General features: G+C 46.3%; 1 protein-coding gene across 1 annotated transcript; it reads left to right on the forward strand.

Moving 5' to 3' along the window:
• The first annotated feature begins 1,092 nt into the window (after positions 1-1,092).
• Positions 1,093-26,720, forward strand: CASTOR1 (cytosolic arginine sensor for mTORC1 subunit 1). Its single transcript, XM_079957067.1, has 9 exons — positions 1,093-1,284; positions 7,004-7,074; positions 12,479-12,672; positions 14,180-14,312; positions 16,136-16,259; positions 18,175-18,288; positions 20,752-20,834; positions 22,127-22,221; positions 23,157-26,720. The coding sequence occupies exons 1-9, from the start codon at positions 1,172-1,174 to the stop codon at positions 23,220-23,222; spliced, it is 993 nt and encodes a 330-aa protein (XP_079813193.1). The 5' UTR covers positions 1,093-1,171; the 3' UTR covers positions 23,223-26,720.
• The last annotated feature ends 215 nt before the right edge of the window (positions 26,721-26,935 follow it).

Genomic DNA, 26,935 nt, shown 5'->3' on the forward strand with positions numbered 1-26,935 from the left:
GGCTTAGTCATGCAGGCAAAATGACCTGGAAGCTGTACGCCAGCTCCCTCGGCCAATAAAGCGAGATGAGCGCCATAACCCCCGAGTCGGTCACGACTGGACCTAATGGTCAGGGGTCCCTTTACCTTTACCTAATGGATGGTCCGTAGCTTAGTGCCAGAGCACCTGTCTTGCATGCAGAAGGTCCCATGTTCACTCCCCAGCATCTCGAGGCAGGGCTGTCCCTCACCTGAATCCCTGGAGAGCCATTGCTGCTGGTCAGTGCAAACAGTACTGAGCTAGGTGGACCAATGGTTTGGTTCGATAGGTTCCTATTGAAAACCAGCTCTCTTTTTTACAGGACCATGAGGACTAGAATCTTACTTTTAAGGAATGGACCATAGCTTAGTGGTGGGGGCATCTGCTTTGCACACATGCTGGGAATGTCCCTGAAAACCAGTGCTGGATTGACATGTAAACTAAAGCTTAGGGGCCCACTCTCTTGGGGGGGGGCAAAAAATTAAAGGGGAAAAAACTGGATGTACATTCCCAAAATATAAGATAAAAAACAAACAAAACAAAACCTACATACAGCAACAGTGCTTTGTGTTGTGTTGGCTGCTATTTGTTCTGTGCAAATGGCTTTAGATACCTATTAGGTCCATAAATTACCATATAGCATATATTCAACACAAAAAACGGTGACAATTTGTTGCTGACAAAGGACAGCTGGACATATAAAGGGCCCCATTACCTCAGGGCCTCATCAAACCTAAATCCGGCCCTGCTGAAAACCCTGGAAAGCCACTGCTGTCAGTACTAAAGGATTCCCGCTGGGGCAACCCAGCCAGATGATATAAATAATAAAATTATTATTATTATTTATTAGTGGGTCAGGGTCCGACTCGACATTAGGCAGCTTCCTGCGTTTTCAGATGGGCTGCCCGAGGCCCGACACCTCTCCTTCTCCCAGCGGCGCCCATGGCGGCCGGCAGCCAAGGGGCGGAAAGGAGGCGGCGGTGGGTGGATCCCGGGGCCGACGAGCCTCCTCCCCGTGGGCCGGGCCAGGCCTGGCCGAGGAGGCGGCGCCGCGGCCCCGGCTTCGCCTATAGCCGAGCGCCGGGGTTGCGATCCGGCCTTGCTTGGTGCACCGCTGCCGCTGCCGAGACACGCGCCTCGGGCCGCCGCCGCGATGGACCTGCGGATCCTGGAGCCCCGCGTGCGGGTGCTGAGCCTGGCTCGCAGCGGCCTCTGGCTCTACACGCACCCGCTGCTCAAGATGCTGCTGCTGCCCCAGCGAAGCAGGTGCCCCACCGGGACGGGGTGGCTCGGGGTCGGGTTCTTAGCGGCGTGTATCCGTGTCGTGCGTACGCACACTCGCGTGTACACCAAGGGGTTGAAGGAAGGAGGACGGAAAGGGGATGCGAGAGTCTCGAGAGGAGAAGGCTTCATTGAGCGAAGGTTGCCGAGCCCCATTTTATAAGCCCGCGCACGTGTAGAGGGAGGTTGTGGGAAGATGGGCCAAGGAGGCGTGTTGAGTGTTGTGGACCGTCCGCAGGTCGAAGCCCTTTGGGGAAGGGGCAGAATTGGTCCCTGTTAGGTGCGCTCACGTGCCGCAAAGGATTGGGTGCATACGGCCAAGTTGTGGGGATGGACCAAGGTGGTATATTGAACGTGTGGATTGGGGTGTAGCGGGGCACGTGCACATGTGGTCCAAGCGGTTGTGTTGGTGAGCAAAGGAGGTGCGTGTGTGTGTGTGTGTGTGAGAGAGAGAGAGAGAGAGAGAGAGAGAGAGAGAGAGAACTGGACTACATTCTTCCTCTCTCTCAAGGGATTGGGTTCCTCCGTGCGTGTATACGAGTCTATTAGGAGGTTGTGGGAATGCACAAACACAAGAGCGCATTGTTTTGAGTGCAAAGTGCAAAAGCCTCTTGTCACTGCAGGATTGGGCCCACTTACCTGAGAGCTGTAGGGAGTGTGTGGAGCATTCTGAGTAAACCTTATTTTGGAGGGGACAGGGTCCTCTGTGCTTGTACCAAGGGATCGTGCTGTTGAGCCAAGAAAGGGTGTGGCATGGTGGCAGATGCAATCCTGACCCCACTTGGACATAGCAAGGATTGCCTCCAAACTCTTGCTTTGCATGGGATATTATAGGATACACAGGGTGCTTTGCTGCAAACTCGGTTCAGGGAATTACTGAAAACACTTCTGTTTCTTTATCTGGCTTAAATGGAGTGAGCCTTGTTTGGGCAGCAGGTATCTTTGCTCAGCATCTTGTAACACAGAATGTGCTACCCTGTTTAAAACCCAGGGGACGAGCAGCCCTGCCTCAAACAGGCAAATCTGGTCTCTGTGTGCCTCTTCTCCCAAACTTAAGGGTTCAAAGCTGGGTGTTGGGTGAGCAAGTGGTAATATTCCTGTAGTTACAGTGGACTATTCTTGCTGGTGTTTGAGCCTGTGGGACTCTGCTTCTTTCTCCTGTTTTTCAAAGCAAGCCTTTCAATGCCTCCAAATTGCAGGCCAAGGTTTTAAATATGTTCTGCTTATAAGCACTCCCACACTTTGTGCTTGGAGTCAAATGTGGAAAAAAATGTGTTTTTTTTAATTAAAGAAAAAAAAAAGAAAATCCTCCCTTTTCTCAGGATTGAAAATGGACACATACACCCCTACTTTTTCCTCCTACAGTTGGTTTGCAAAGGCTGGCGAAAACAACCTAACTAACACCCTCCGCTTACCCGCCTTGCAGAGAATAAGCAAACAATTACAGGGTGTTATTAGATCAGCCCTTCCAACTGGATCTCACAGTTGGCTGGCAGCCCCTCTGTTTCCAATATATATAAATGCACACAGGGGCTTTCTCTGCAATTCCAGAATCCAAACACATTGGGTGGGGGGACTCTTGCAAGTGTGGAACTCCAGAAGTCTGTCAGCACAGGGAAATATTTCTGGAGTTCCACACTTGCAAGAGCCCCCCCCCCTTTGCTTTGGGATTCTGGAATTGGAGAGAAAGTCCCTGTGTTTGTGCTGAGTCTTTCAGTTAAAGCAGCTGTTTCCGAAACAGGAGGTACTGACCCCTATAGGGAGTCACCGGGAGGTGGTGTTTTAAGGCTCCTGCTAAGTGACTTAGAATCAAAATTGTAGGGTTGGAAGGGATGGCAAGGGTCATCTAGCCCAACCCCCAGCAATGCAGGAATTTTTTGCCCAGTGCCGGACTCGAATCCGTGACCCAGAGATTAAAAGAGTCTCATGCTCTGCTGAGTGACCTATCCCAGATGTTGGGAAACTGGTATCCCTTGGTCAAGCCCATCTATTGCATTAGAGCAGTGAAGTAGTTAACTAAAGATGGTAATCTAAGCCTCTTATCTAAGACTTGCTAAATGATTGTCAGACTCTGGGAAGCTGGTATCGCTGGATCAAGTTTTATCAGTTGTGTTGAATTAATTAAATTTAGTTTAAATCGGATTTTGAATGAATGCACGATTAACTGCTACTGTTTTGGATGTTCTTGTGCTGTTCCTTAGTGGGTCATGCAAACTTCTATTCTGAATAATGCATTTTATAGGGTGTAGAATCATCGAGTTGAAAGGCATCAACTAGTCCAATGCAGGAATCTTTTGCCCAGCCTGGGGCTCGAACCCATGATCTTGAGATTAAGAACCTCCTGCTCTACCAATGGAGCTATCCCTCAGGGGCACTGGGAATGAGTTTATGGTGGCTTGAAAAAGTTTGGGAACCGCTGATCTGAAGCAAATAATTTCATTGCTCATGTTCTGGATTCTTAGTCCCATAACCCAGCCCAGTCCAAATAGATCACATCAAGATTTAGAGTCTCCCCAACGCTGCGGTTGGGGTGTATGAAGTTAGCCGAGAAATAAAAATTCTTCAAACCCCACCATTGTTAAATTTTTGGTCTCTCGACAATCAAGGGCTGTTGTTGTTGCCTTTTAAAATCCCGGTACTGCCCCAAGTTCTGTTAAAATCCTCAGGATTGAGTTCTGCCTTGCATAGGATCCCTGTGCATTTAAAACTCACCCATGCATTTAAAACTCACATGGAATTAGGAGGTTTCTGTAGTGAAATAATCTGAATCTCTTCCATCCAGAGTTGCGGGGAGTGGTTTTCTCTTCTGCAAAGTACCAATGGATTTACTGTAGTTCTACAGCAATCAGAACATTTATTCTCCATTCATAATAAAGGTAAAGGTACCCCTGCCCGTACGGGCCAGTCTTGACAGACTCTGGGGTTGGTGCGCCCATCTCACTCAAGAGGCCGGGGGCCAGCGCTGTCCGGAGACACTTCCGGGTCACGTGGCCAGCGTGACATCGCTGCTCTGGCGAGCCAGCGCAGCACACGGAAACGCCGTTTACCTTCCCGCCAGTAAGCGGTCCCTATTTATCTACTTGCACCCGGGGGTGCTTTCGAACTGCTAGGTTGGCAGGCGCTGGGACCGAGCAGCGGGAGCGCACCCCGCCGTGGGGATTCGAACCGCCGACCTTTCGATCGGCAAGCCCTAGGCGCTGAGGCTCTTAGTATGTTACAATTTTAACTTCTTGGCTGTCAGGAGTTTCTGTTACATCTCTGAGGTTGCATCAGTGTAAACAGTGGTTTGTTTGTTTTTAAACTGTGTTTTGTTGAAATGGCACATAACTTGTAGCAACCCTCTAGGGTTTCTAAACAAGGGTCTGTCTTCCCTAGCCAGACCTGGAGATGCTGGGAATTGATGCTTCACTGTTGAGCTAACATCGCTTCACTATACTGAGTCAGACCCTTTGCCAGCACTGACTGGCAGCAGCTCTCCAAGGTTTTAGATAGGAAATCTTTTGCCAAGGAGTCCTGTGTCTTCCCAGAACGATATCTGTACATTTCCAATCCTTTGGAGACTGTATGTGGTGACAGCAGTCACGAAATTAAAAGATGCCTGCTCCTTGGGAGAAAGGCGATGGCAAACCTAGACAGCATCTTAAAAAGCAGAGACATCACCTTTCCAACGAAGGTCTGTATAGTTAAAGCCATGGTTTTCCCAGTAGTGATGTATGGAAGTGAGAGCTGGACCATCAAGAAGGCTGATCACCGAAGAATTGATGCTTTTGAATTATGATGCTGGAGGAGACTCTTGAGAGTCCCATGGACTGCAAGAAGATCAAATGTATCCATTCTGAAGGAAATTAGCCCTGAGTGCTCACTGGAAGGACAGATCGTGAAGCTGAGGCTCCAATACTTTGGCCACCTCATGAGAAGAGAAGACTCCCTGGAAAAGACCCTGATGCTGGGAAAGATGGAGGGCACAAGGAGAAGGGGACGACAGAGGACGAGATGGTTGGACAGTGTTCTCGAAGCTACCAGCATGAGTCTGACCAAACTGCGGCAGGCAGTGGAAGACAGAAGTGCCTGGCGTGCTCTGGTCCATGGGGTCACGAAGAGTCGGACATTACTAAACAACAACAAATGTGGTCTTTATTTGTCCATCCTTCTTGGTAGAAGCAGAGCTGAACAGTTACAGTTCTATCTTGGTAATTGATGTTGACTCCTGGAAATGTGAAACAGAATAATAGAATTGTATATAGTACAGTTGGAAGGGAACCCAAGGATCATCTATAGGCTTCCTCAAACTCTGCTCTCCAGATGTTTTTTGGCCTACAACTCCCATGATACCTAGCTAGCAGGACCAGTGGTCAGGGATGATGGGAATTGTAGTCTCAAAATATCTGGAGGGCTGAGTTTGAGGAAGCCTGATCTAGCCCAACCCCCTGCAGTGCAGGAGTCTCAGCTAAAGCATCCATGACAGATAACCATCCAACCTCTGCTCAAAAACTTCCAGGGAAGGAGAAATAGATGGGGCTCACGTTTTTCTCTCCTCAAGCTTTTTGTCGTGAGAATTGCACACGTGTCTGCTGGAATTTTGCAAGGGAGAATGGGAATGAGATAATGGGAAGAAAACTAGAATAAGCACGGCTGTAGCTCAGTGGCAAAGCATCTGCTTTGTTTGTAGAACGTTCCAGCTTCGATCCCTGGCATCTCCAGGTAGGGCTGGGGGGTGACCTGAAGGAGCGTCTCCACCCCCGTCGTTCTGCCCGGACGCTGAGGTCCAGCGCTGAGGGCCTTCTGGCGGTTCCCTCACTGTGAGAAGTGAGGTTGCAGGGAACCAGGCAGAGGGCCTTCTCGGTAGTGGCACCCGCCCTGTGGAACACCCTCCTGTCAAATGTCAAGGAAATAAACGAATATCTGATTTTAGAAGTCATCTGAAGGCAGCCCTGTTTAGGGAAGCTTTTAATATTGGATGAATTATTGTATTTTAGCATTTTGTTGGGAGCTGCCCAGAGTCCCCAGGTGGATGGGGTATTATTATTATTATTATTATTATTATTAATAATAATAATAATAATAGTATGCCTGAAATTCAGGGGTCAGCAAACTTTTTCAACAGGGGGCTGGTCTACTGTCCCTCAGACCTTGTGGGGGGCTGGACTATATTTTGAAAAAAGAAGAATGAATTCCTATGCCCCACAAATAACCCAGAGATGCATTTTAAATAAAAGGGCACATTCTACTCATATAAAAACACGCTGCTTCCCGGACCGTCCACGGGCTGAATTGAGAAGGTGATTGGGCTGGATCCGGCCCCCGGGACTTAGTTTGCCTACCCAAGTACCTAGAGAGATGCTGCCAATCAGTCTGGTCTGTGGACAGTACAGAGCTAGATGGGCCAGTGGTCTGAATGTAATAGGCAGGTTCCTGAGTTGACTTTGCCTCCCATTAGCCAGCCATTAGTTGCCCGTAGCAACTGGCACTTGCACTAGGAATGATTTGGAAACAGATACATGTGGAATAATATATCTGTAATATATATATATATATATATATATGTATGTATATATGTCTCCCTTCAAAGCGCCTCCTGCCTGCCACACCTTGGGCTACTTGAAATTTCTGGGTGCTTTTTTCAAAGGCTAGCAAACGCTCATGCAGTTGGCTAAAGATTTTAAAAAATGCAATGCTGATTTTTCTTCTTCTTCTGTCTTCCCAGGTGCAAATTCTTCAGCTTGACAGAGACTCCTGAAGACTATACGATCATGCTGGATGAAGAAGGCTATAAAGGTACCAATGTCCATCCTTTCTATGTGTTGACTCCCAGCGTGGCATTGTTGCAGTTTCCAACAGCTGTTGATTCAGTTTAATTTAGGGTTACTTGCATGGAGCTGCGTGAAACCCTCAAGGGGGGACGTTATGGTGAAGGAAGAGCTTATACATGCCAATAAAAGAATAGTTGGGGCTTAAGTTGTTCCTTTTTCAGCCTCAGGGCCACATTCCTTTCTGGGTGATATTCCGGGGGCCACATGTCAGTGGTGGGCAGGGCCAGAGGGAAAAAATGGGTGGGAGCAATGGATGTAAGTGATGCCTTTGTAGGGTAGGCTAGTGTCTACACTCCTCCCACACCCCTCTCCTACATCTGGCTGGAGGTGCGGGTTTAAGAAAAGATTATTGCTAGGCAATCATGGAGGGTGTAAAGCAAGGCGGGAGAGGAGGCGGGGCCTGGGAGAGGAGGCGGGGCCTGGGGAGAATCCCAAATGCCAGATAGAGAGGAGTGATTGATTCCCCATCCCTGACTTAATGCAGTTTTCTGGGTTTAATTTTTGTTGCTTACCAAGAAAAAAAAGAGCATTTCTCTGATGCTGAAATGGCCCATCACAAGGTTATTATGCCTTTTGGGTCTTAACTGGCACCTTGGTTGGAGTTTACACTTAAGAGCATTCATACGCCACTTAATTTTTTTTTTAATTAAGAAAGAATCTCTTTGCATATGGTCTAAGAAAGCCGGACAATATATCCTTAGAACAAAAATGCGTTGTAAAACCAGTCCTATAAAAACAATAGTAATATAAAGAGAAAAATAAAACAGAAATTCTGAGGCTTCCGACACATGAATCGGAACCCAACCTTCTGGGTCAGTGAATGCCTGGACAAAAAGCAACGTGGGAAAAGGATTTAGGCCCTGCCACTGAGCCGTAGCTGGATTGGAGCAAAAGTTCATCTAGTCCAGGAAGCCCCCCAAAAAGGATGTATTTTTTTATGAAGGTTGACTGGCAACATCCTTTGCATGCAGACAGCCTCTGGTTCAGTTTCCAGTCTTTTTTTTTTTCTTTTAAAAAGAAAAATATCCTTCCTTAGTATGAGATGCTGCTGGTTAGAGCAGGTGATACTGGCCTGGAGGGACTTAACACACTGATATTGTAAGGCAAGCAGCTCCCTATGTGCTGTTGATCAATTTTGCCGGGTGACCCCGCCCTGGACTTAATTTTGAGGATTATCAAGAGAGAGAGAGAGAGGGGGGGGGAAAAGAAAATCTCCCTGCTGTTCTCTGCTTTTTCCAAGTATAGGAGGGAACAGATGGAGAGCAGATGTTGGTATTGTGCGTCTGTTTTATTTACCCCATGGGGAAGAGGGAGCAGGGCCACAGGAAGGGAGATAGGAAGCCGCCCCGGTCACTGCTGACAACAGCAGCTTTTGTATAACTGCTTCCTGGATGCACTCCAGAATGGCTTTGGCAGGACATTTTTCAGAGCGGATGGAAGGTGTGGCCTTCCCAAGCTGTGATTTCTTTTGGTGTTGTTCCCATGGAAAAGCAACACACACACACACACACACACACACACACACACGTCCATTGGAGTGATGCATAAATGTGGCTACCTGGCTGCTTGTGTGAGAGAATCTGGAAGGGGCCAGGCAGGTGAAGTCTTGGTTTTTACTCAGCCAAGGGATGGTTTGGGGTTTCCCCCCATTTTATTTATCTCCTATACCGCTTGATTGTAAAACAAACAAGCAGACCTCGGAAGAACTTGCAGAAAGAAGGAAACAATAAAATTACCAGTAAAAAGAAGATATTTTAAACAATTTTTTTAATCAGCAAAAATAGATCAAAGCACCCAACATTCTGTGTGCCGTCCATGTCCTGATAGAAATGCATAAACAAAAATATTTTAAGCAGGCTCCAGAAAGAGTGCAGTGAAGATGCCTGCCTGGTGTCAAGTGGCAGGGAGTTCCAAAGTCTGGGTGCTGCAGTACTGTATGATGTATAGGCAACCTGGAAAGGCCACGGGGAGGGGGGGGGTTTCCTTTTCTGGGATCTCCAGTGTTTAGCCTTCTCTCCAGGCAGTGACGGGGATTTACATAACCTTTGATAACTTGCCTCCAAGATGTTTGCTTTCATTCACACCAGATTCTCTTAGAAGGGCCATTCTGACCTCCCGCCCCCTTAGAAGTTGAGAGCAGCTGATTTGCCAGTGCTTTTTTTCCCCTCTAGAAGTCTAGAGATGCAGTTTTATTCTCTGGATAAAAAGCTCTGGTGCTTTCTTGGTTGATTTTTTTATTTATTTTTTTTTTGAGAAGTCCTTGCTCTCGTTCCCAGGATTTCTACAGCCTGGTTGGCCATTGTTCTTCTGAACGACTCCATCCTGTTTCCTTGGAACAGAAGCCCCCAAAAGGCCCATTTGAAAGTAACCCTTTGCCTTCCGTTGTGCAGCAAATGACACAACAGCTTTGCTTCCCACCCGCATCGCCCCCTCCCTCCGTATATAAATGTAGATATGTGGTTGTGCCTTGACACCCAAGCCAGATGCCCTTTGTGCATTTCCCATGGCACGAGAGGGGGAGCAGGAACACTTTTGACACCCTTCCGTTGAGTTCCTCATGGTCCCACCCCTATCTTGTGTTGCGTCTGAATATCTGCAACGACGGAGGGCAAGTTAGAATCTTAAGATTCTGAGTTAGAACCTTGGCTTAAGTAAGGTTCTCATTTAGAGCATTGCGTAGTGCAGGGTTCTAAACTGGAATGCTCTTCCAATAAAGATTCAGCAAGTATCTTCTATATCATCATTATCATGATTATCAATATTATTATGATTATCATCATTATTACTATTACTAAATTTATTACCCACTCTTCACCAGCAGGCCCCATAGTGAGTTACAGCAATTTGAAACTTAAAATTAAGAACAGTTAAAACAGGTTACAGCCACAAGAATTGGGTGAAAACACACACCTCAGATTTTAACACCTGAGAAGGTCTGTAATAATAATAATAATAATAATAATAATAATAATAATAATAATAATAATAATTTTTTATTTATACCCCGCCCTCCCCAGCCAAGGCTGGGCTCAGAGCGGCTTACAAGCAATAATAAAAACAAGTTGAATGATTACAACTTAAAAACAAAATTAAAATACAACACTAAAATATTGAAACATTAAAATATTAAAATGCAGCCTCATCGCAGGAGGAGAAGGAAAAGAAAAAAGAAAGAGAGGGAGGGAATCAAATTGGCTCCAAGCCAAAGGCCAAGCGGAACAACTCTGTCTTACAGGTCCTGCGGAAAGAAATCAGATCCTGCAGGGCCCTGGTCTCATGAGGCAGAGCGTTCCACCAGATCGGAGCCAGAGTTGAAAAGGCCCTGGCTCTGGTTGAAGCTAATTTAACTTCCTTAGGGCCCGGGACCACTAGGGTGTTGCTATTTATGGACCTTGAGGCTCTCCGTGGGGCAGAAGGAAGCTATCTCTTGGATATTTGTAAGTGTTAGAACCTTGGGTTAAAGTTCTGACTTAGAACCTTGAACAGTGCAGGGTTCTAAATTGTGGGCTGCTCTTCTGATAGAGATTCAGTCTCTTCTATGTTAAGCCTTTTAAAGTTTTGCTTATGAAGGCAGCTTGCTGGAAGCTGTCAGGGCGGGGGGGGGAGTGCTGTTGTGTTCGGTTCTTGCTTGCGGGTTTGCCATTGTGAGAAGAGGATGCTGGACTTGATGGGCCAGTGGTCTAATCCAGCAGCTCTCCTGTTCTTCCTCCTTGTGTCTTTTGGTCTGGTCGAGCAAAGGCGGTTCATATCTTCTGAATTAACCTCTGGAATAGCTGAATCAACAAGAGTCCTTGTTGGCCGAGAACGCCATGTACTTGCTTCCCTCCTTGACTGGGGACTGTTCCAAGCCCCTTTTTGGCTCTGCTTCATTCTAGGGGGGGGGGAGAGAGAGAGAGAGAGAGAGAGAGAGAGAGAGAGAGAGAGAGAGAGAGAGAGAGAGAGAGAGCGCTAAAATCTGCTTAGAGGGACAGTTTGTCTTAGGTGGGAACGGGTTTGCCAAAGGCATCAGAGCCCATTGGCAGGGAAGTGGGGAGGCAAGGGGCTTGGAGTCTTGTAAACTGCTGCTCCTGATTCCAAAACCTCATTGGAACTCAAAATTCTGTGAAATTCCCTGGATCGTTTTAAAATAAGAGACAAGTTTTTTTAAAAAAAACAACAACCAACAACTTCCATGTAAAAACTGTAGCACCATTTTGTTTATTTAATTAAAAGTCCCTCTAAACAGCTTAATATTTTTTAAACATTCCTAAGTGCTACAGACTGTGCAATACAAAAAATATGCTCATTTTGGGGTCACCACCCTGTAATATTCAGTAGGATGCATTGCTGCGAGTAGAATTTCCCAGATCTACGTAACCTTGCAGGTCTGTGCAAGGGGATAAACTTGGTTGTTTGGACAAAATAAAAAAAATCCTTTCAGTAGCACCTTAGAGACCAACGAAGTTTGTTATTGGTATGAGCTTTCGTGTGCATGCACACTTATTCAGATACCATGAAGAAGATGGTTGTTTGGGTAATCTTTTATGTAGCTACTAGGGGCTACTGCCCCAATTGCTCTGCTTGCCAAGCGTGCCATCCTGCCAACCCCTTTGCCAACCACCCTTCCCCTACATCTGAGCAACCCCCCCTTCCTTAAACCTTACCCACTTCCTTCACTGTCTTTTCAAAGCTTGACCAAAGCCCTAAGGTAAAAGGTAAAGGTACCCCTGCCCGTACGGGCCAGTCTTGACAGACTCTGGGGTTGTGCGCCCATCTCACTTAAGAGGCCAAGGGCCAGCGCTGTCCGGAGACACTTCCGGGTCACGTGGCCAGCGTGACATCGCTGCTCTGGCGAGCCAGAGCCGCACACGGAAACGCCGTTTACCTTCCCGCTGGTAAGCGGTCCCTATTTATCTACTTGCACCCGGAGGTGCTTTCGAACTGCTAGGTTGGCAGGCGCTGGGACCGAGCAGCGGGAGCGCACCCCGCCGCAGGGATTCGAACCGCCGACCTTTCGATCAGCAAGTCCTAGGCGCTGAGGCTTTAACCCACAGCGCCACCTGCGTCCCTGACCAAAGCCCTACCCCCTTTTAAAGCTCCACCCCCTGCTCGCTAAAGCTCTGTGAAGTGCTTGCCCCCCTCCATTAAACAGCTCACTTGGGCCACCAGCACTGCTCGCTCGCTTGCTTGCTTGCTTGCCTGCCTGCTGTCTTATGTATATAGGAAGATAAAGAGATTTAGTTCAGGTTTTGACCTGCGTAGACAGTTGCATGTAATATTTATCATTTTATCTGACAAACATAAGTTGTACTTCATCAGTAGTATTCTATTTTTTTGGAGGGGGGAGCACGAAAACAAATCTTGGATCTCCCCCCACCCTTGTCTTCTAGAGCTGCCCCCGTCTGAGTTCCTGCAAGTCGTCGATTCCACCTGGCTGGTGCTCAATGTCTCATCCAACGGCAGCGCTTCCGCTAACCTCCAGCCTATTGGGGTCACCAAGATCGCCAAGTCTGTCATCGCGCCACTGGCAGAGCACAACGTCTCGGTGCTAATGCTCTCCACCTATCAGACAGACTTCATCCTGGTGAGTCTTTTGGGGTGACCCCCCCCCCATCCCCAGGGGAGACAGTTGACAATTGTAAAGGGAGGAGTCCACCTGAGGAAGAGCTGACTCTTACTGGTTGAACCCTTTGTTTCCCTAAAGGCCCAAACTTCAACCTCCAGTATCTCTAGGTACAATTGGGACTGCGTGCACATGCTGCATTTAATGTGCTGTGATACTGCTTTAAACCATCATGGCTTCTCTCAGAGAATTCTGGGAGCTGTGTTTTGTTAAAGGTGCTGAGAGTTTTGTTAGGAGGCCTCACATAGCTACAATTCCCAGAGCTCCTTGAGAAGAGGGATTGATTATTATTATTATACCACTTGGAGGATTGTAGGCGGGGTCTCCTAATGACTCTCAGCACCCTTAACAAACCACAGCTCCCAGAATTCTTTGGGGGAAGCCATGATTGTTCAAAGTGGCGCCATAGTGCTTTAAATGTTTGGTGTGAATGTGGCCGAGGAGAAAAAGACCGTTTTCTTTAATCATAGGACAGTGGTGGAGAATTGGTTTCAGGCTGAGGGCCGCATTCTGTTCTGGGCAACCTTTTGGGGGCCACATTCCGTTCTGGGCAGTGCCCGAGGTGAAAGTGGGCAGAGCAATGAATGTAAATTTTACCTTTGTACGGTAGGCTAGTTTCTGCACACACTCCCACCGTCCTTCTCTATCCTTCACTTGGACAAGCAAGAGGCATGACCGGAGTCTAAGGACACATTCCAGCCAGGCAGAACCACTCAAGGAGGGCACGAAGCAAAGTCAATGTGGGGTGCGGCCGAACGCCAGATAGACAGACTTAGCAGGCCACACTTAGCATCTAGGCCCGAGGTTCCTAACTTTTGTCCTAGGCTGTTCATCTTATGCATAATAAAAGGAGATTCTCCTAAGGGCACCAGATGAAGAAGAGAAGAAGAAGAGTTTTGATTTGATATCCCACTTTATCACTACCTGAAGGAGTCTCAAAGCGGCTAACAATCTCCTTTCCCTTCCTCCCCCACAACAAACACTCTGTGAGGTGAGTGAGGCTGAGAGACTTCGGAGAAGTGTGACTAGCCCAAGGTCACCCAGCAGCTGCATGTGGAGGAGCAGGGAATCAAACCCAGTTCACCAGATTACAAGTCTACTGCTTTTAACCACTACACCACACTGGCCAGAGCCAGAATTCAAACTACAGACTTTCAGCCTCTTGGGCCACCGCCAGTGGAGGCTGGTCAATTAAGGCTAATGGGGCAGTGCCCCATTAACCTCAGCCTGCCTTCTTACAACTGATGAAGGGGGGGAGACCCTGCCTGTCAGTTTCTTCCTCCTCCTCTGTGTTCCCCTTGTAGAACTCAGCCAGGAAGAAAAGGATGGGGGGACAAATGCTCAAACTGGTTGGTTCACATTGCCACTGGCGCCACCTACTGTTGGCCTCCCTGCCTTCCGCTCTACCCATCCCAAAGGACACCAGCTGCTGCTCTGCACCAGCGACGACCTTGGCTCTCTCTTCCAGGTACGGGAGAAGGACCTCCCTGTCGTGATCCACACCCTGGAAGGCGAATTTGATATTTACAAGGAGGTGAATGGGGAGCCGGTCCCCGCAAGCTGCGACGACGCAACCAACGGGTTCCTCAAGCCAAAGCAAGGTGAGTTTTTTTGGAACAAGAGAGGGTTGCAATGGAAACGGCCTCTGTAATCTTATGGCCTCCTTTTGGAGGCTTTGAAATTGGATTCCTTGTCTCCACCGCCACCCAGTTTTATCAAAAATATGTCAGGCCAGTCCGATGGGGACAAAGTTCATCCATTGTGTTGATGCTCGGAGGAGAAGAAAGTATCTTTTTGTTTTGCTTAGACAATGGGGGGGTTGTGCTTTAACCTTGCAAACAGCAGCCTTGCAAACAAAGCCGTGGGAGCTGTTGGCTGATTTAAAATATATTTTTTCAGTCACCACTCTCTTAGTAGCATCACCAAGAAACATTTAAAACTGTAGTCCCCCCCCTTTTTTTTGGCCATGCCCCACCTAAGCATCTCTAAAATCCTGATGTGCCCCCCCCCCGTGACATATACCATATTTTTTCTGTGTATAACATGCCCCTGTGTATAAGACAGCTTCTTTTTTGGGACTCCAAATTGAGAAAATGAGGGGAGATTGCCCAGAGTATAAAATAACCCCAATTTTTTTTGCAGAATTTTTAAATAAAAAACCTAGTCTTATACACGGAAAAATACGGTAATTCTTATTATTCGAAAAGTGAACTCCTATTCACATGGAGGAAGCCTAAAGGGCCATTGACTTGGTCTAAACCAACTTCCAAAGAACATGGCACCCATGAAAGAGAAAAATAAAAGAACGAAAGGACAGGTGAAGTACCGAGGAAGAAATCACTAAGAAATTGTTGTAATATTATTATTATTATTATTATTAGAAGTGAAGGATAGTACACACCCTGGAAATGATCTCTTTCAGCTTCTGCCTTCTGGAAGAAGGTATAGGGTTATAAAGCCAGGACTAGCCGCCTTAGAAACAGTTTCTATGCAAATGCAATTCTGGTTCTGAACGCAGCATAAGGGGTCTCTATAGTATAGTGTATTTTAAATGGGGTTTTAGAGTTAGTTTTTAGGGGTTTTAAAATGTTTTATGTAGTTTTTCAATTTCATTGTTCCACATGGGACAATGACAATAAAGATATTGTTATCATTATTGATATGAAAAAATAGCAAATAAAGTTTCAAAACGTATAATAGAAAACTGAAATGCATAAATATAAAATAATTTTAATGGAAGCTTTTCCTGTAGTACTCTGATCATTTTAATTACTAAAATAAAAGGTACCTAACAAATTCAAAATACAATTTGAGCTCACCTCAAGATAAGTTGACTTAAAGTTAGTGAAATCCTTGCACTTCATGCCAACTGCAGACAGATTTTATATTAGGCACCAATTTAATCTGCTTCAGTCTCAAGTCTCCTCATTTAGTGATATGCAGTCGGTTATTTTCTTCTTGAATTACCCCCCTTAAAACTCAAATTGCCGCCCTGTGGGGGGGGGTGCCCCACATTGAGAACCACAGATTTAAGACATAAAAAACTATAAAGGTAAAATTGAGCAGGCAGTTAAAAGAATCCAGTAACCAAACTTTATGGATCTGAGCAGCGCTTGAAATTCTGACACTGAGGATGTGGACGAATGGTGGGTATTAAATTATAATAATAATAACAACAACAAAATTCAACTTTGTTGGATGTCTCCAAATTCTAGTGCAATGAGAGAGGGAGAAAATAAAGATGGCTGTTAGCCAAATGGGCTGTTGCTGCAGGTATTGTGGAAATGCAATTCAGCCCTGCTCCTCTGCTTGGAAATTCTCCTGTCATTGCCATGGCATTCCTTTGTCTGGTCCAAGCCAATCCCTTGGGAATTCTGGCTGTTGCCGTGTCAGGTGTCTTAACACTTTGGTCTCTTGTCCTTAGACGTGAACCCCACTGTCCACCCTGTGCAGAGCCCCCAAAACAGGTTCTGTATCTTGAGCATCTCTCCGGACTCCTTGCCCGCCATCGCCACAATCCTCATTGATGTCCTGTTCTACTCACACAGGTAAGAGCACAGCAGAGGTGTAGCGGACACCAACCATGTTCTGCTTTCTGTGCAAAGATCAAAACTTGTTTGGGGGGCTTCTGGTTCTGCTCTGCCTTAGTGGAAGCGGGCTCCATGACAGTGGGGAGTTCATTGGCAAAGGAAAAACAAGGATGATTGAGGGTAATCATCCTTGCAAATTCTCCCCAAGGACGGGGGGAGTGGGCTTCACTCGCAGTTCGTCTCGGTACCTGGCTCTCGGTCTGGCATGGAATGTGGGGGGCAGGAAGGCGCTAAGTGTAAAAGCCCTTCGCCTGCCGAAAATCAACGCCGCCATTAAGAAGCAGAGGTTTTCCTGTTAGAACTTAATTGGGCTAAAGTACAGGCGCGTGCTACGGGACGCAGGTGGCGCTGTGGGTTAAAGCCTCAGTGCCTAGGACTTGCCGATCGAAAGGTCGGCGGTTCGAATCCCTGCGGCGGGGTGCGCTCCCGCTGCTCGGTCCCAGCGCCTGCCAACCTAGCAGTTCGAAAGCACCTCCGGGTGCAAGTAGATAAATAGGGACCGCTTACCAGCGGGAAGGTAAACGGCGTTTCCGTGTGCGGCTCTGGCTTACCAGAGCAGCGATGTCACGCTGGCCACATGACCCGGAAGTGTCTCTGGACAGCGCTGGCCCCTGGCCTCTTAAGTGAGATGGGTGCACAACCCCAGAGTCTGTCAAGACTGGCCCGTACGGGCAGGGGTACCTTTACCTTTACCTTACAGGCGCGTGCTAGAAGAGTTGAGATCACAAACTGCGGAACAAACCAATTGCAAGGGCTTTAAGGTTTGCATTTGAGATAAGACTTCATTCGGTGCAAAAGACGGCGGGGTGGGGAGCCTACGGTTTCTTTATTTAAAGTTTTCTTTTCTACATTTATGATTCGGCAACCCTCCTCTGAATGTTAGTTCAAATTATATTTATAGAAATGAGGATGGAAGAAATTGGATTATAAATATGGAATATAACATCAAACGGAACGGTGTGTATAAAAAAAGGAAAAAAGGAGGGAAGCTCTATTTTGCAAAAGGTTTATGGTGGAAACTTAGAGCTGACTCTTCCCCATCCTTTATTATTTATGGAGTGAACTGAACAATGCTAAGAGGACTTGGAATTTAATTTAATTGGAAGTATAATTGCTCATATATCTTCAGCTGGAAGGAAAGATTAAAGGAGTCTGTGAACTGCCAAGAAACTGATAGGGTTCTTTATTGAGTCATCTGCAGTTCGACAGACCTCTCTTCTTCCCAGGCTGAGAGGGAAAATGGTGACAACAGTTTCTCTACTGGGACAGAGTGACTTTTGCAGCTGTTGTTAAAGTTCTCTCTGCAAAACAATGAAGCATGGGACGGAACGATTGAGAAACTTCTGGAACAACAATGGGATATCAGCTCCGCCCAAGGCATGACAGATAACAGCAAAAATCGGGGGAAAGAAAGCCATAATATCTTACAAGGACAGGAAGAAACACCATGGGCAGAAGAATTGCCACACACAGGAAGAACAAGGATATAGTTTGAATTCCTCATTTGCAATCTTATAAATCCAATTAATGTGTCAACATGAATAGATGTTATTAATATTGCAGTTGTTGTATAACGGATCATTATTATGACCGGAATGTAATTTAATAAGATTTTAGAACGCAGAAATAAATAAAACCATCAATTCTAGCACCCAGGGGGCCCCACTTTAACTAAATTATATAATTTGGTATTTGAATGATTGGTATTAATAATTGTAATATAAATTGGTATTGTTATAATGAAGCTATTATTGGACTGTAATTGAAAATTTATGATTACCCCGCCCTCTTGTTTTTTAAAAAGCTGGTCAGTTAGTGCTACTCGTCCTTTATTTTGGCAACTCATGTGTTTTTCCCTCACCCCATTTTTCAGCCCCACAAAAGAAGCCGCTTCAGCCAGCCAGGACCTCGACTCCATTACTTTCTTTGCCTTTTCGCTGATCGAGGGGTACATCTCCATCGTCATGGATGCTGAGACCAAGAAGAAGTAAGTGCCGTCAGGTAGACAGCTTTGCTGCAGGTAGCAGGAAAACTTTTTATTAAATTAAATGTTTTCTGAGAATAGGGCTGCATTCACATTTATTCAATGTCCCTAACGTTTCCCTGACTCTTAATTTCCCCATTACATTTGAGCTTTTGCATGACTTGGAAGGCGCTTCTGGGAAACGTAGCAGAACATTATGGAATCAGCAACATTGAATGACATTCGTTGTTGTGCCTTACTAGGCCCTCTGGTGTAAATGTGTGGGATGTAATCCACTGGAAGCAGTCAAATACAACATTCCTTGTTTTCCTAGAGTGGACATGCAAGGGGATGTTAAACTTCCTGTTCCTCCTGGCCTGGAGCATCCTTCCTTGCATGTGACTAGTGGGTGGGCATCACCTTTCCAGACCTGGTAAAAGGACAAGGCACCCTGCCACTCTCTTTCTCTTTTCCATTTTCCTTTCGTCCTGCGAACTTCCTGGAATGAACTGCTGGCTGCCAGCCAAGCAGCCCCCCAGGTTATCTCCCTTCTGGGATAAACCTGTTAGTATAAGTTTGTAAATTTAAGCCTTAAGCCTGCCTTCAGCGATCACACTGTGCTCTGCCTGATCATGAGCAAACTTTCTTTTTATTGCTTATGAATAAGACTGTGATGCCTTTATTCTTTTAGGAGGGATTCCAGGGGCCTTACCAGGAAAATATTAGAACACATTTCATCTGGACAATCCAGATTTAATTGCGTATTGTCTTAAGAAACTCACATGAGTTCGCAACTAGTTTTCTGCTGTGTAAAGGGGAATGTAAACTCTGCTAAGTGAAGGAACTTGCTAGCGCAAGTTAGAAGGGCATTAATATTAATAACAATATATCCTCTTCTGCCACCCTGAACATTCCCACAAAATGAAATTTAGCACAGCATGCCAGTATATCAGTCAAAAGTCTTACAAGTTCCAGTGTTCTGAGAGAGGGAGAAAATATCTTCTCTGTCTGCTCTTGCCTTGCCATGCATCTTTTAATAAAAAGTTCTACAGTGGTACCTCGGGTTAAGTACTTAATTTGTTCCGGAGGTATGTTCTTAACCTGAAGCACCACTTTAGCTAATGGGGCCTCCTGCTGCCACCGCGCCGCCAGAACACAATTTCTGTTCTCATCCTGAAGCAAAGTCCTGAGGTACTCTTTCTGGATTAGCGGAGTCTGTAACCTGAAGAGTATGTAACATGAAGCATATGTAACCTGAGGCACCACTGTATCATGTTGCCTCTTACTTGACTTTTCTCTAAACTTAAAAGTCCCAAACTTTGCAACCTTTCCTCATAGGGAGACTCTGCATCATTCCCTTGATCATTTGTGTTGCCCTTTTCTGAACCTTTTACAAACTCTGCAATATCCTTTTTGAGGTGAGGGGGCCAATATACTGCATACACAGTATATTCCAAGAAGGGTCACCAGCGTTGTCTTTCACAAATGATGGCAATGTGCAGTGCCAGTCGAAGCATCTCCTGGTGGGGGGTGTCTTTCAGGGCAGGAATCCCCTTTCTTGCTTGAAAGCCCTGCGACAGCATCTTGTAGTTTGCCTTAGGAAATTGCCTACTGCTGTGTTCCTAGGGAGTTGCTGGAATTCATGCGGTGGTTTGGCTGAGATTTCTATTTGTCGTGTGGCAGTCTTGGGATAAAGGGTCATATCCATGCAGCACCGTAAAAGGACAGATAATGCACCACAGTTCCCAGGGTTATCTGGTTAAGCCGTGTGCTTTATTTATTTTGGATAATTTTATTGTTTATTTAACATAGTTGTTACAAAATATAAGCAAAATGTTACAAATACATACATGCATATATATTTCAAATAAGTACATATATATGAAAAAAGGAAGAAAGGAAAAAAGAAGAAAAAATAAAGAGGAAAAAAGAAGAAATAATGTTGGAACAATTTCTTCCAAGTTTATTTTACAGATATCTCAACACGTATGAAAATAATAATAGAATTTCATTGATTGACTTCCATTGCTTGCACTGCACTTCCTATATACATTTTAAGCAAGATTGTATCTGTTGTTCCGTATTTTCCCCATACAATCTCACACAAATATTCTAGTCAATAAGTTTTCTAAATCTCTCATAAATATATTCTAAACACAACCAGTACCTTGTATTTAATCCTTGTCTACATAGATAATCATTTAAGCATTTCCATTGTTTCTGGATTACATTTTTTTGGTTTTTGTCTTATCAAATCGGTCAACCTTGCTAATTCCAAGTATTCGCATAATTTATTCAACCGTTCTTCTTTGTTTGGAATATAAGTATAAGCCGTGTGCTTTAAATGTGTGGTGTGGATGCGATTGTGCTGGTGTGTTGCTGTGTGCAGGAAAAACTGAGCCAGAGGGTGGAAAGCACAGACCGTCACTTGGATGTGGGGCTTTAGAAAAGGTACCTGGTGGCTGTGACTAAATTCTCTTCTTCCAGGTTCCCCAGCGACCTCCTGCTGACCAGCTCCTCAGGGGAGCTCTGGAGGATGGTTAGGATTGGTGGCCAGCCCCTGGGCTTCGGTAAGTGTCTGCATCCTCACATTCTGAGCTCTGCTTTTCCTTGTGGGTGGCATTACTGGTAGCCGCAGGGACGGATGTTGTCTTTAATAGTATAAGATGCTAGCCGTAAAGTACAGCCTTGCAAGTGCTCAGTTACCTGATCGCCTGTGGTGAATTAGAATTTCCTCCAGGCGAGCAGGCAGCTAGATCTTGCAAGAGCTGACTCTTTCTGTTCCCTTCCCTTTTAAGCCACGCTTACCTGTACCAGGCAGGGACGCGGGTGGCGCTGTGGGTTAAAACACAGAGCCTAGGACTTGCCGATCAGAAGGTTGGTGGTTCGAATCCCTGCGACAGGGTGAGCTCCCGTTGCTCGGTCCCTGATCCTGCCAACCTAGCAGTTCGAAAGCATGTCAAAGTGCAAGTAGATAAATAGGTACCGCTCCAGCGGAAAGGTAAACGGCGTTTCTGTGCGCTGCTCTGGTTTGCCAGAAGCGGCTTAGTCAGGCTGGCAAAATGACCTGGAAGCTGTACGCCGGCTCCCTCGGCCAATAAAGCGAGATGAGCGCCGCAACCCCAGAATCTGTCATGACTGGACCTAGTGGTCAGGGGTCCCTTTACCTTTTTACCTGTACCAGGTAAGCATGGGTTATCTAGTAAAAATGTGTTCCTTGTGCAGCTGGTACAGCCTTAGTGGGGCTATTTTAAGAGCTACCTTACCATGTACACCCTGCTCATGGTATATATAGTTTGTATATTTTATTGCTCTAAGCTGTTTCGAGACCAACATGATGAAAAGTGGGATATTATATATATGTATATATATGTGTGTGTGTGTGTTTAAATAAATAAAATAAAACATTAAGCCAATGCTGGAAGGTAGGTATTGGCTGTCATATTATAATCAATGGGGAAGACATCCAAACTATTCTGGGAGCTGTAGTTTGTTGCTGGTGCTGAGAGTTGTTTTGAGGGCCCTATTCGCCTCCCAGGGCTACAGTTCCCAGAGTGGTTTAATGGTCAATCTGTCCTCACAGGGAATTCTGGGAAATGGAATTCTGCGAAACAGGAGGGGAATAGGGGTCTCCTAACAACTCAGCACCCTTAACAAACTGCAGCTCCCAGAATCCTTTGGGAGAAGGGGAAGCCAGGACTGCTTAAGTGGTATCATAGCACCTTAGATGTGTGGTGTGCATGTGACCTTTGCTGCCCAGCGCACATGCTCGCGCTCCAATCAGTGCTTAAGAGAAGGGGAGGGATTTTCTTACTCTTTTTAAAAGGGCACAAGTTTATCACCTGTCTTCTTGCCTCCCCAGACGAATGTGGGATTGTGGCTCAGATTGCCAAACCTCTCGCCGATGCAGACATCTCTGCGTATTACATTAGCACCTTCAACTTCGACCACGCCCTGGTAAGTCGGTCAGGCTGTCTTTCAAATTGTGAGCAGCTGCCTACCTATTTTTATTTTTCAATTATCATTTTAATGTTTTATTTAGAGGCCTTATTCATTTGTCTTTTGAACTAAAGCAGCATATAAATTTTGTTAAATGAAAAAATAATATTCTAAATCCTCTTGAGTTGTACTGCAGGGAGGAGATGCTATTTGGTCTGGCTGGTTTGCTACTGTTGTAAACAAAAATTGCCCTTTTCCCTTATGGGGTATCAAGAGCCCATATAGAGTCCTTACATAGGTTCCCTATTGGTAGGAGAGAATAACAGAGGCCAACCAGAGAATATTGAGAAGCAAAGCAGCTAGTATGCTTGATCTTTATTGATCTGTTGCAACAGGGTGCTCCCCTCATCCGCAGGAGAGAGGAGGAACCCAGAAAAATGGTGTGCAAGGCCTTATAAAGACTTTTGAAATTGCCACCCTATAGATCAAGACACCCCCAGAAACATCATACATACATCACAGAAGGGGTGTAACCTAAGACCACCCCTCAGGTACATCACACCTACATCACAGAAAAGGCGGTCTAAAACAGAAATTTGAATATTGTTTTTCGCCTGTTGTTGTTTATCTCCTGTCTGGCAGGTTACTTGATTGGATTGCCTAGGGAGCCTGTCCAATCTTTCGTAGTGATAAATACTTAGTTCCTGGGCCATGTCACAGGCTCACACCCTATTCAAACACAGACATACCCTTAAGACAGGATTTGTGAAGGAAAAGACAATGGGGAGGCTTTTCCACTTTGACCTTGCAGAGAAAACATTTGCTCAGTTTAGGAATAAAAATGGCTTCAGGTCGGTCTTCCTGTGCTGATCTATGTACGTACGGTTATGAACATTACCATATATCTAAGACCTCAAAATTCCTGTCACACTACCCTTCCCCATCTCTTCCAGGTTCCAGAGGATGGCATTGATAACGTCACCCAAGTGCTTCAGACACGGCAGGAGAGTGGGAGATAGCCCCTTGGCTCAGTATGTACGCCGATTTCTGCTGCGCCTGACACCTGGTGTTCCCTGGAGCAAGGCGGAAGCCGCTTGCCCTGAGTGTGAGCCGAGCTGTCCTTTTTTCACAGTGTTTTCTTGGAAACGTGGAGCGACTTGGTGCGTCTCCCTCCAGCTGGAGGAGAGCTGTTGTTCCTTTGCTCCCAGGAGGGGAGCCCCAACCTGTGCCTTATCTAGACACTCCCCAGAACCCGGTGAATCAGTTCCAGTTGCCTGCGTCAGACTTTAGTATTCTCCAAACCCCGCTCTAGCCTTCTGGCCCTATCGTTCGGTCCTCGGCCTTGCTGTATCTAGAGCCAAGGAGGGAGATTCCTTCTCCTGATGGGCTTCTGGAGAATCTCTCTCCCCCTCTTTTTTGCACATTACCAATAGGAAGACAAGCCTGGAACTTTTTGTTGTTGTTTTCATTGTGGTTGCTAATTTGTTGGAATTGCACAGTTTACTTCTTATTTTGATTTTTTTTTTTTGATCCACAGTGCTAAGATTGGGAAATAACTGGGGCCATTCCTTGTTGAGGTAGTTGGCAAAAGACACACATTCACACCACAAGTTTAAAGCTCTAGGATACCGCTTTAAACAGTCCTGGCTTCCTCCAAAGGATTATGGGAGCCGTAGTTCATTGAAGAGTTGTTAGGAAGACCCTCTATTTCCCCTTCCAGAGCTGCATTTCCCAGAGATCGCTGGAGAGAGGGATGACTGTTATCACTCTGAGAATTGTAGCTCTGGAAGGAGAATGTGTGTGTGTGGGGGGGTGTCTCCTCCAATGACCCTTAACAAACTACAGCTCCCATAATTCTTTGAGGGAAGCTAGGACTGTTTAAAGGGGCACCACAGGGCTTTAACTGTGAATGGTGGGACTTTGGCCTAAGTAATTGATCATCGTCGGGGTTTTTTGAACTTTAACCTTCCGCCAAGTTCCCATTTGTAGGTCGCTTGACCAGTGGCTGTTTTGAGAACCACTGATGCACGTCCTGCGCCCTCTTTGCTTTCTGCTGGGACAGTGCTCCCCGTTTTAACAGTATTAAGGCGACTCTCATTTCTCCAGATGTTGCCAGGTTGCCTGGAGCTGATGGGAGCTGGCATCTGTCAGCATCTGCGTGTGCCCCCCATGCATCAAAAGACAGGATACCTCGTCAGATCTTTGAGCTGGAGGAGGGTGAGGAGAAGGACTTGAGCACCCCCCCCCAATTCCTCTATTTCACGTGGCCTTAAAACCTGAGGGTGCCTTATTGTGCTTTATCATGAAGCATTTATATACTTTTTACAAAATAATGATGTATGAAGTTAGTCACATTCCTCTCGCTCCTCCTTCCTTTGAGCTACGGGCGAAGGAGCTCATGCTGGTACCCTGAGAAATTTATCACCCTCCACTGTGTGTTTGATTTCATTTTATTTTGGAGAGGAGGGGACAGACAGACAGAGGAGCAGCTGGGCCAGCAGCCCAGTCAAAGGGGCACCCGGTGCCAGGACCAGAAGGAGGTGGGGTAAGCTGGAAAATGGGTTGGTGGTGGTGGGGATCCTATTTTTGGTTGCCCCCCCCCCTACAGAAGCTGCTCCGAACAAGTTAAAACTGGTGCCCATAGCTCTCTCCAGCTTATTCTGCTGTGTATGCAGATCCAGCATGGAGCAGCTTGATTTGGGTTTGGGGTATTGTTTGTTTTGAAAACAACCAACGCCAAACCAGCTGAAGAACTCCATGATGGAGAAGGGGTAGTTGAGATCATGCAGACCTTTGGAGCTGTTCCAGATGGCAGGTGCTTTGTAAGGAGGGTAATGCCAAACCTGATTTGCTGGGGTTCATCTCAAGGAAAAAGGCACCCGCATTCTGTTCTTGTTTGGGGTGAGAGCCCTTTTGTTTCCCCAAAGAGAACCAGCCAGGTGAAAGGCATTGAGGGTCCTTGCCTGCTGAAATGAACTCGCTAGGGAACCAGAGCGAGCTGAAGAATGCTGCCTCCCTTTTTGCTTTGGGGTTTTTTTGGGGGTGGTGGTGTTGTGCTGGGCCTTGGGCAATCAGAAGTGCTTAAATGTGAGCCTTTGGCAAGTTCTCGACCTTTCCTGGGTGCTAACTTTTTGAAGCAGCTTTGAATGTAGTTTTCCCGGTTGTGATGGATCAGCCTTACATCACTGGAACTTTCTGATTTGCAAGCTTGCCTAAAGGGAACCTATTCTGTTTGTGTTTCTTTTTAAAATATATATATCTAAATAAAGCAGGTTGCCAGTACAGTCGAACCTCTACTTACCACCTTATGGTCGTTCCATGTCGCAACCGCGGCAAACCCGGAAGTAACCGACGGGTTTGCCGCCATTTGCGCATGCGCGGTAATCGCAGTTCACGCAGAAGCTGCGGTTGCTGTTCACACATGCGCAGAAGTGGGCGATCACTGCCTGCGCACAACAACATCTCTCCCAGCGACCTGTTTCGACCTCCGGACGGACATCCAGAACAGATTATGGTCGCAAATTGAGGTTCTACTGTATCTGGGCCTGCTAACCAAGTGAAGTGCAACCCCTTTATTTGGGGTAAGGTCTCACAGATACTTCTGGTTTCAGGCTTATTTCAGGAAGAGCTTTAGGAAAAGGCATGGCTGTCTGTCATTTGCACAACTGGGTTTCTACGGTTGCCAATTAGCTAGAGCTGACTGGGCATTGTCAGTCTCTGCCCAAGAGCTGCACAATGTGTTTCCTTTATGCTTTTCCCCTTTGTGGCCACCTTTTTGTTCATCCCTAGTCCTCTCACCTGGCGCACAGGTGAAGGGGAAGTAGCACAGCTGTCAAGTGACACTGTCTGTGCTTTCTCTAGGCTATGGCGAAGGGCTAGGTCTCAACAGGCAGCCGCAAAGGAGTGGTGGGAGCTGTGTAAGTCTAAGAGGGTAGGTTTGATCAGGGCTGGAGTCCTTGCCCTCTGGGTGGGTTGGCCCAAGCCCTGTGTGCCTGCCCTCCAGAGGGATGGTGTTGCCCTCATTTCTCTCCACCCCACAGAGCCTGAAATAGACCCTCCCAGTCCTGGATTCCCTTTGTGCCAGTTTATATAGAGAATGAAGCTTTTTGCAGACACTAAACCCGGCCTGAGAACTCCTACGCAGCCACCCAGCACCGCTGGAAGACTTCTGGCAGAATGCAAGGGAACAGAGACCTGTGATGGCATCCTTTAAGTTTTTTTTCAGTATTTTAATACAGGGCTGAGAATAGGTGTGCTCAGATAAGGAGATCGCCTCCTATGTAGATCTCAAGAAAGCGAAGGGCTCTCATAGGGGGGTAACTCCACAGCTACTGACATTCCTCATTTTGGCTGCTTTGGACGAATTACCCGGCAAAACTTCTTTTCAACACTACACCAATGAAAGCCAGTTTGCGTGCCGCGAGAATGCAAAGTCCTTTACATTATTTGTGTGTGTTTGTGCGTGTGCGCATAGTTTTACATTTTGTCAATAAAGGTCATTTATTTCTTGCAAATAATGGTTGTGGCAGGTGATTTAGTCTAATCAAGGCTGGAGTAACCATTAAGCAAAATAAGCACATGGTTAGGGCATCAAGGGGAGCGGGCGGCGGAGGAGGGCACCACAGAAATTTTCCCCTGCCGGATTTTTAATATTAACAGACACAAATTGCTCAGCCGAGTGTTTGGCTACACCCAAACTTTTTATACACCCTACTTTTTATAGGTAAAAAGG

This window comes from Podarcis cretensis, assembly GCF_951804945.1.
Source record: "Podarcis cretensis genome assembly, chromosome: 16".
Classification (NCBI taxonomy): Eukaryota; Metazoa; Chordata; class Lepidosauria; order Squamata; family Lacertidae; genus Podarcis; species Podarcis cretensis.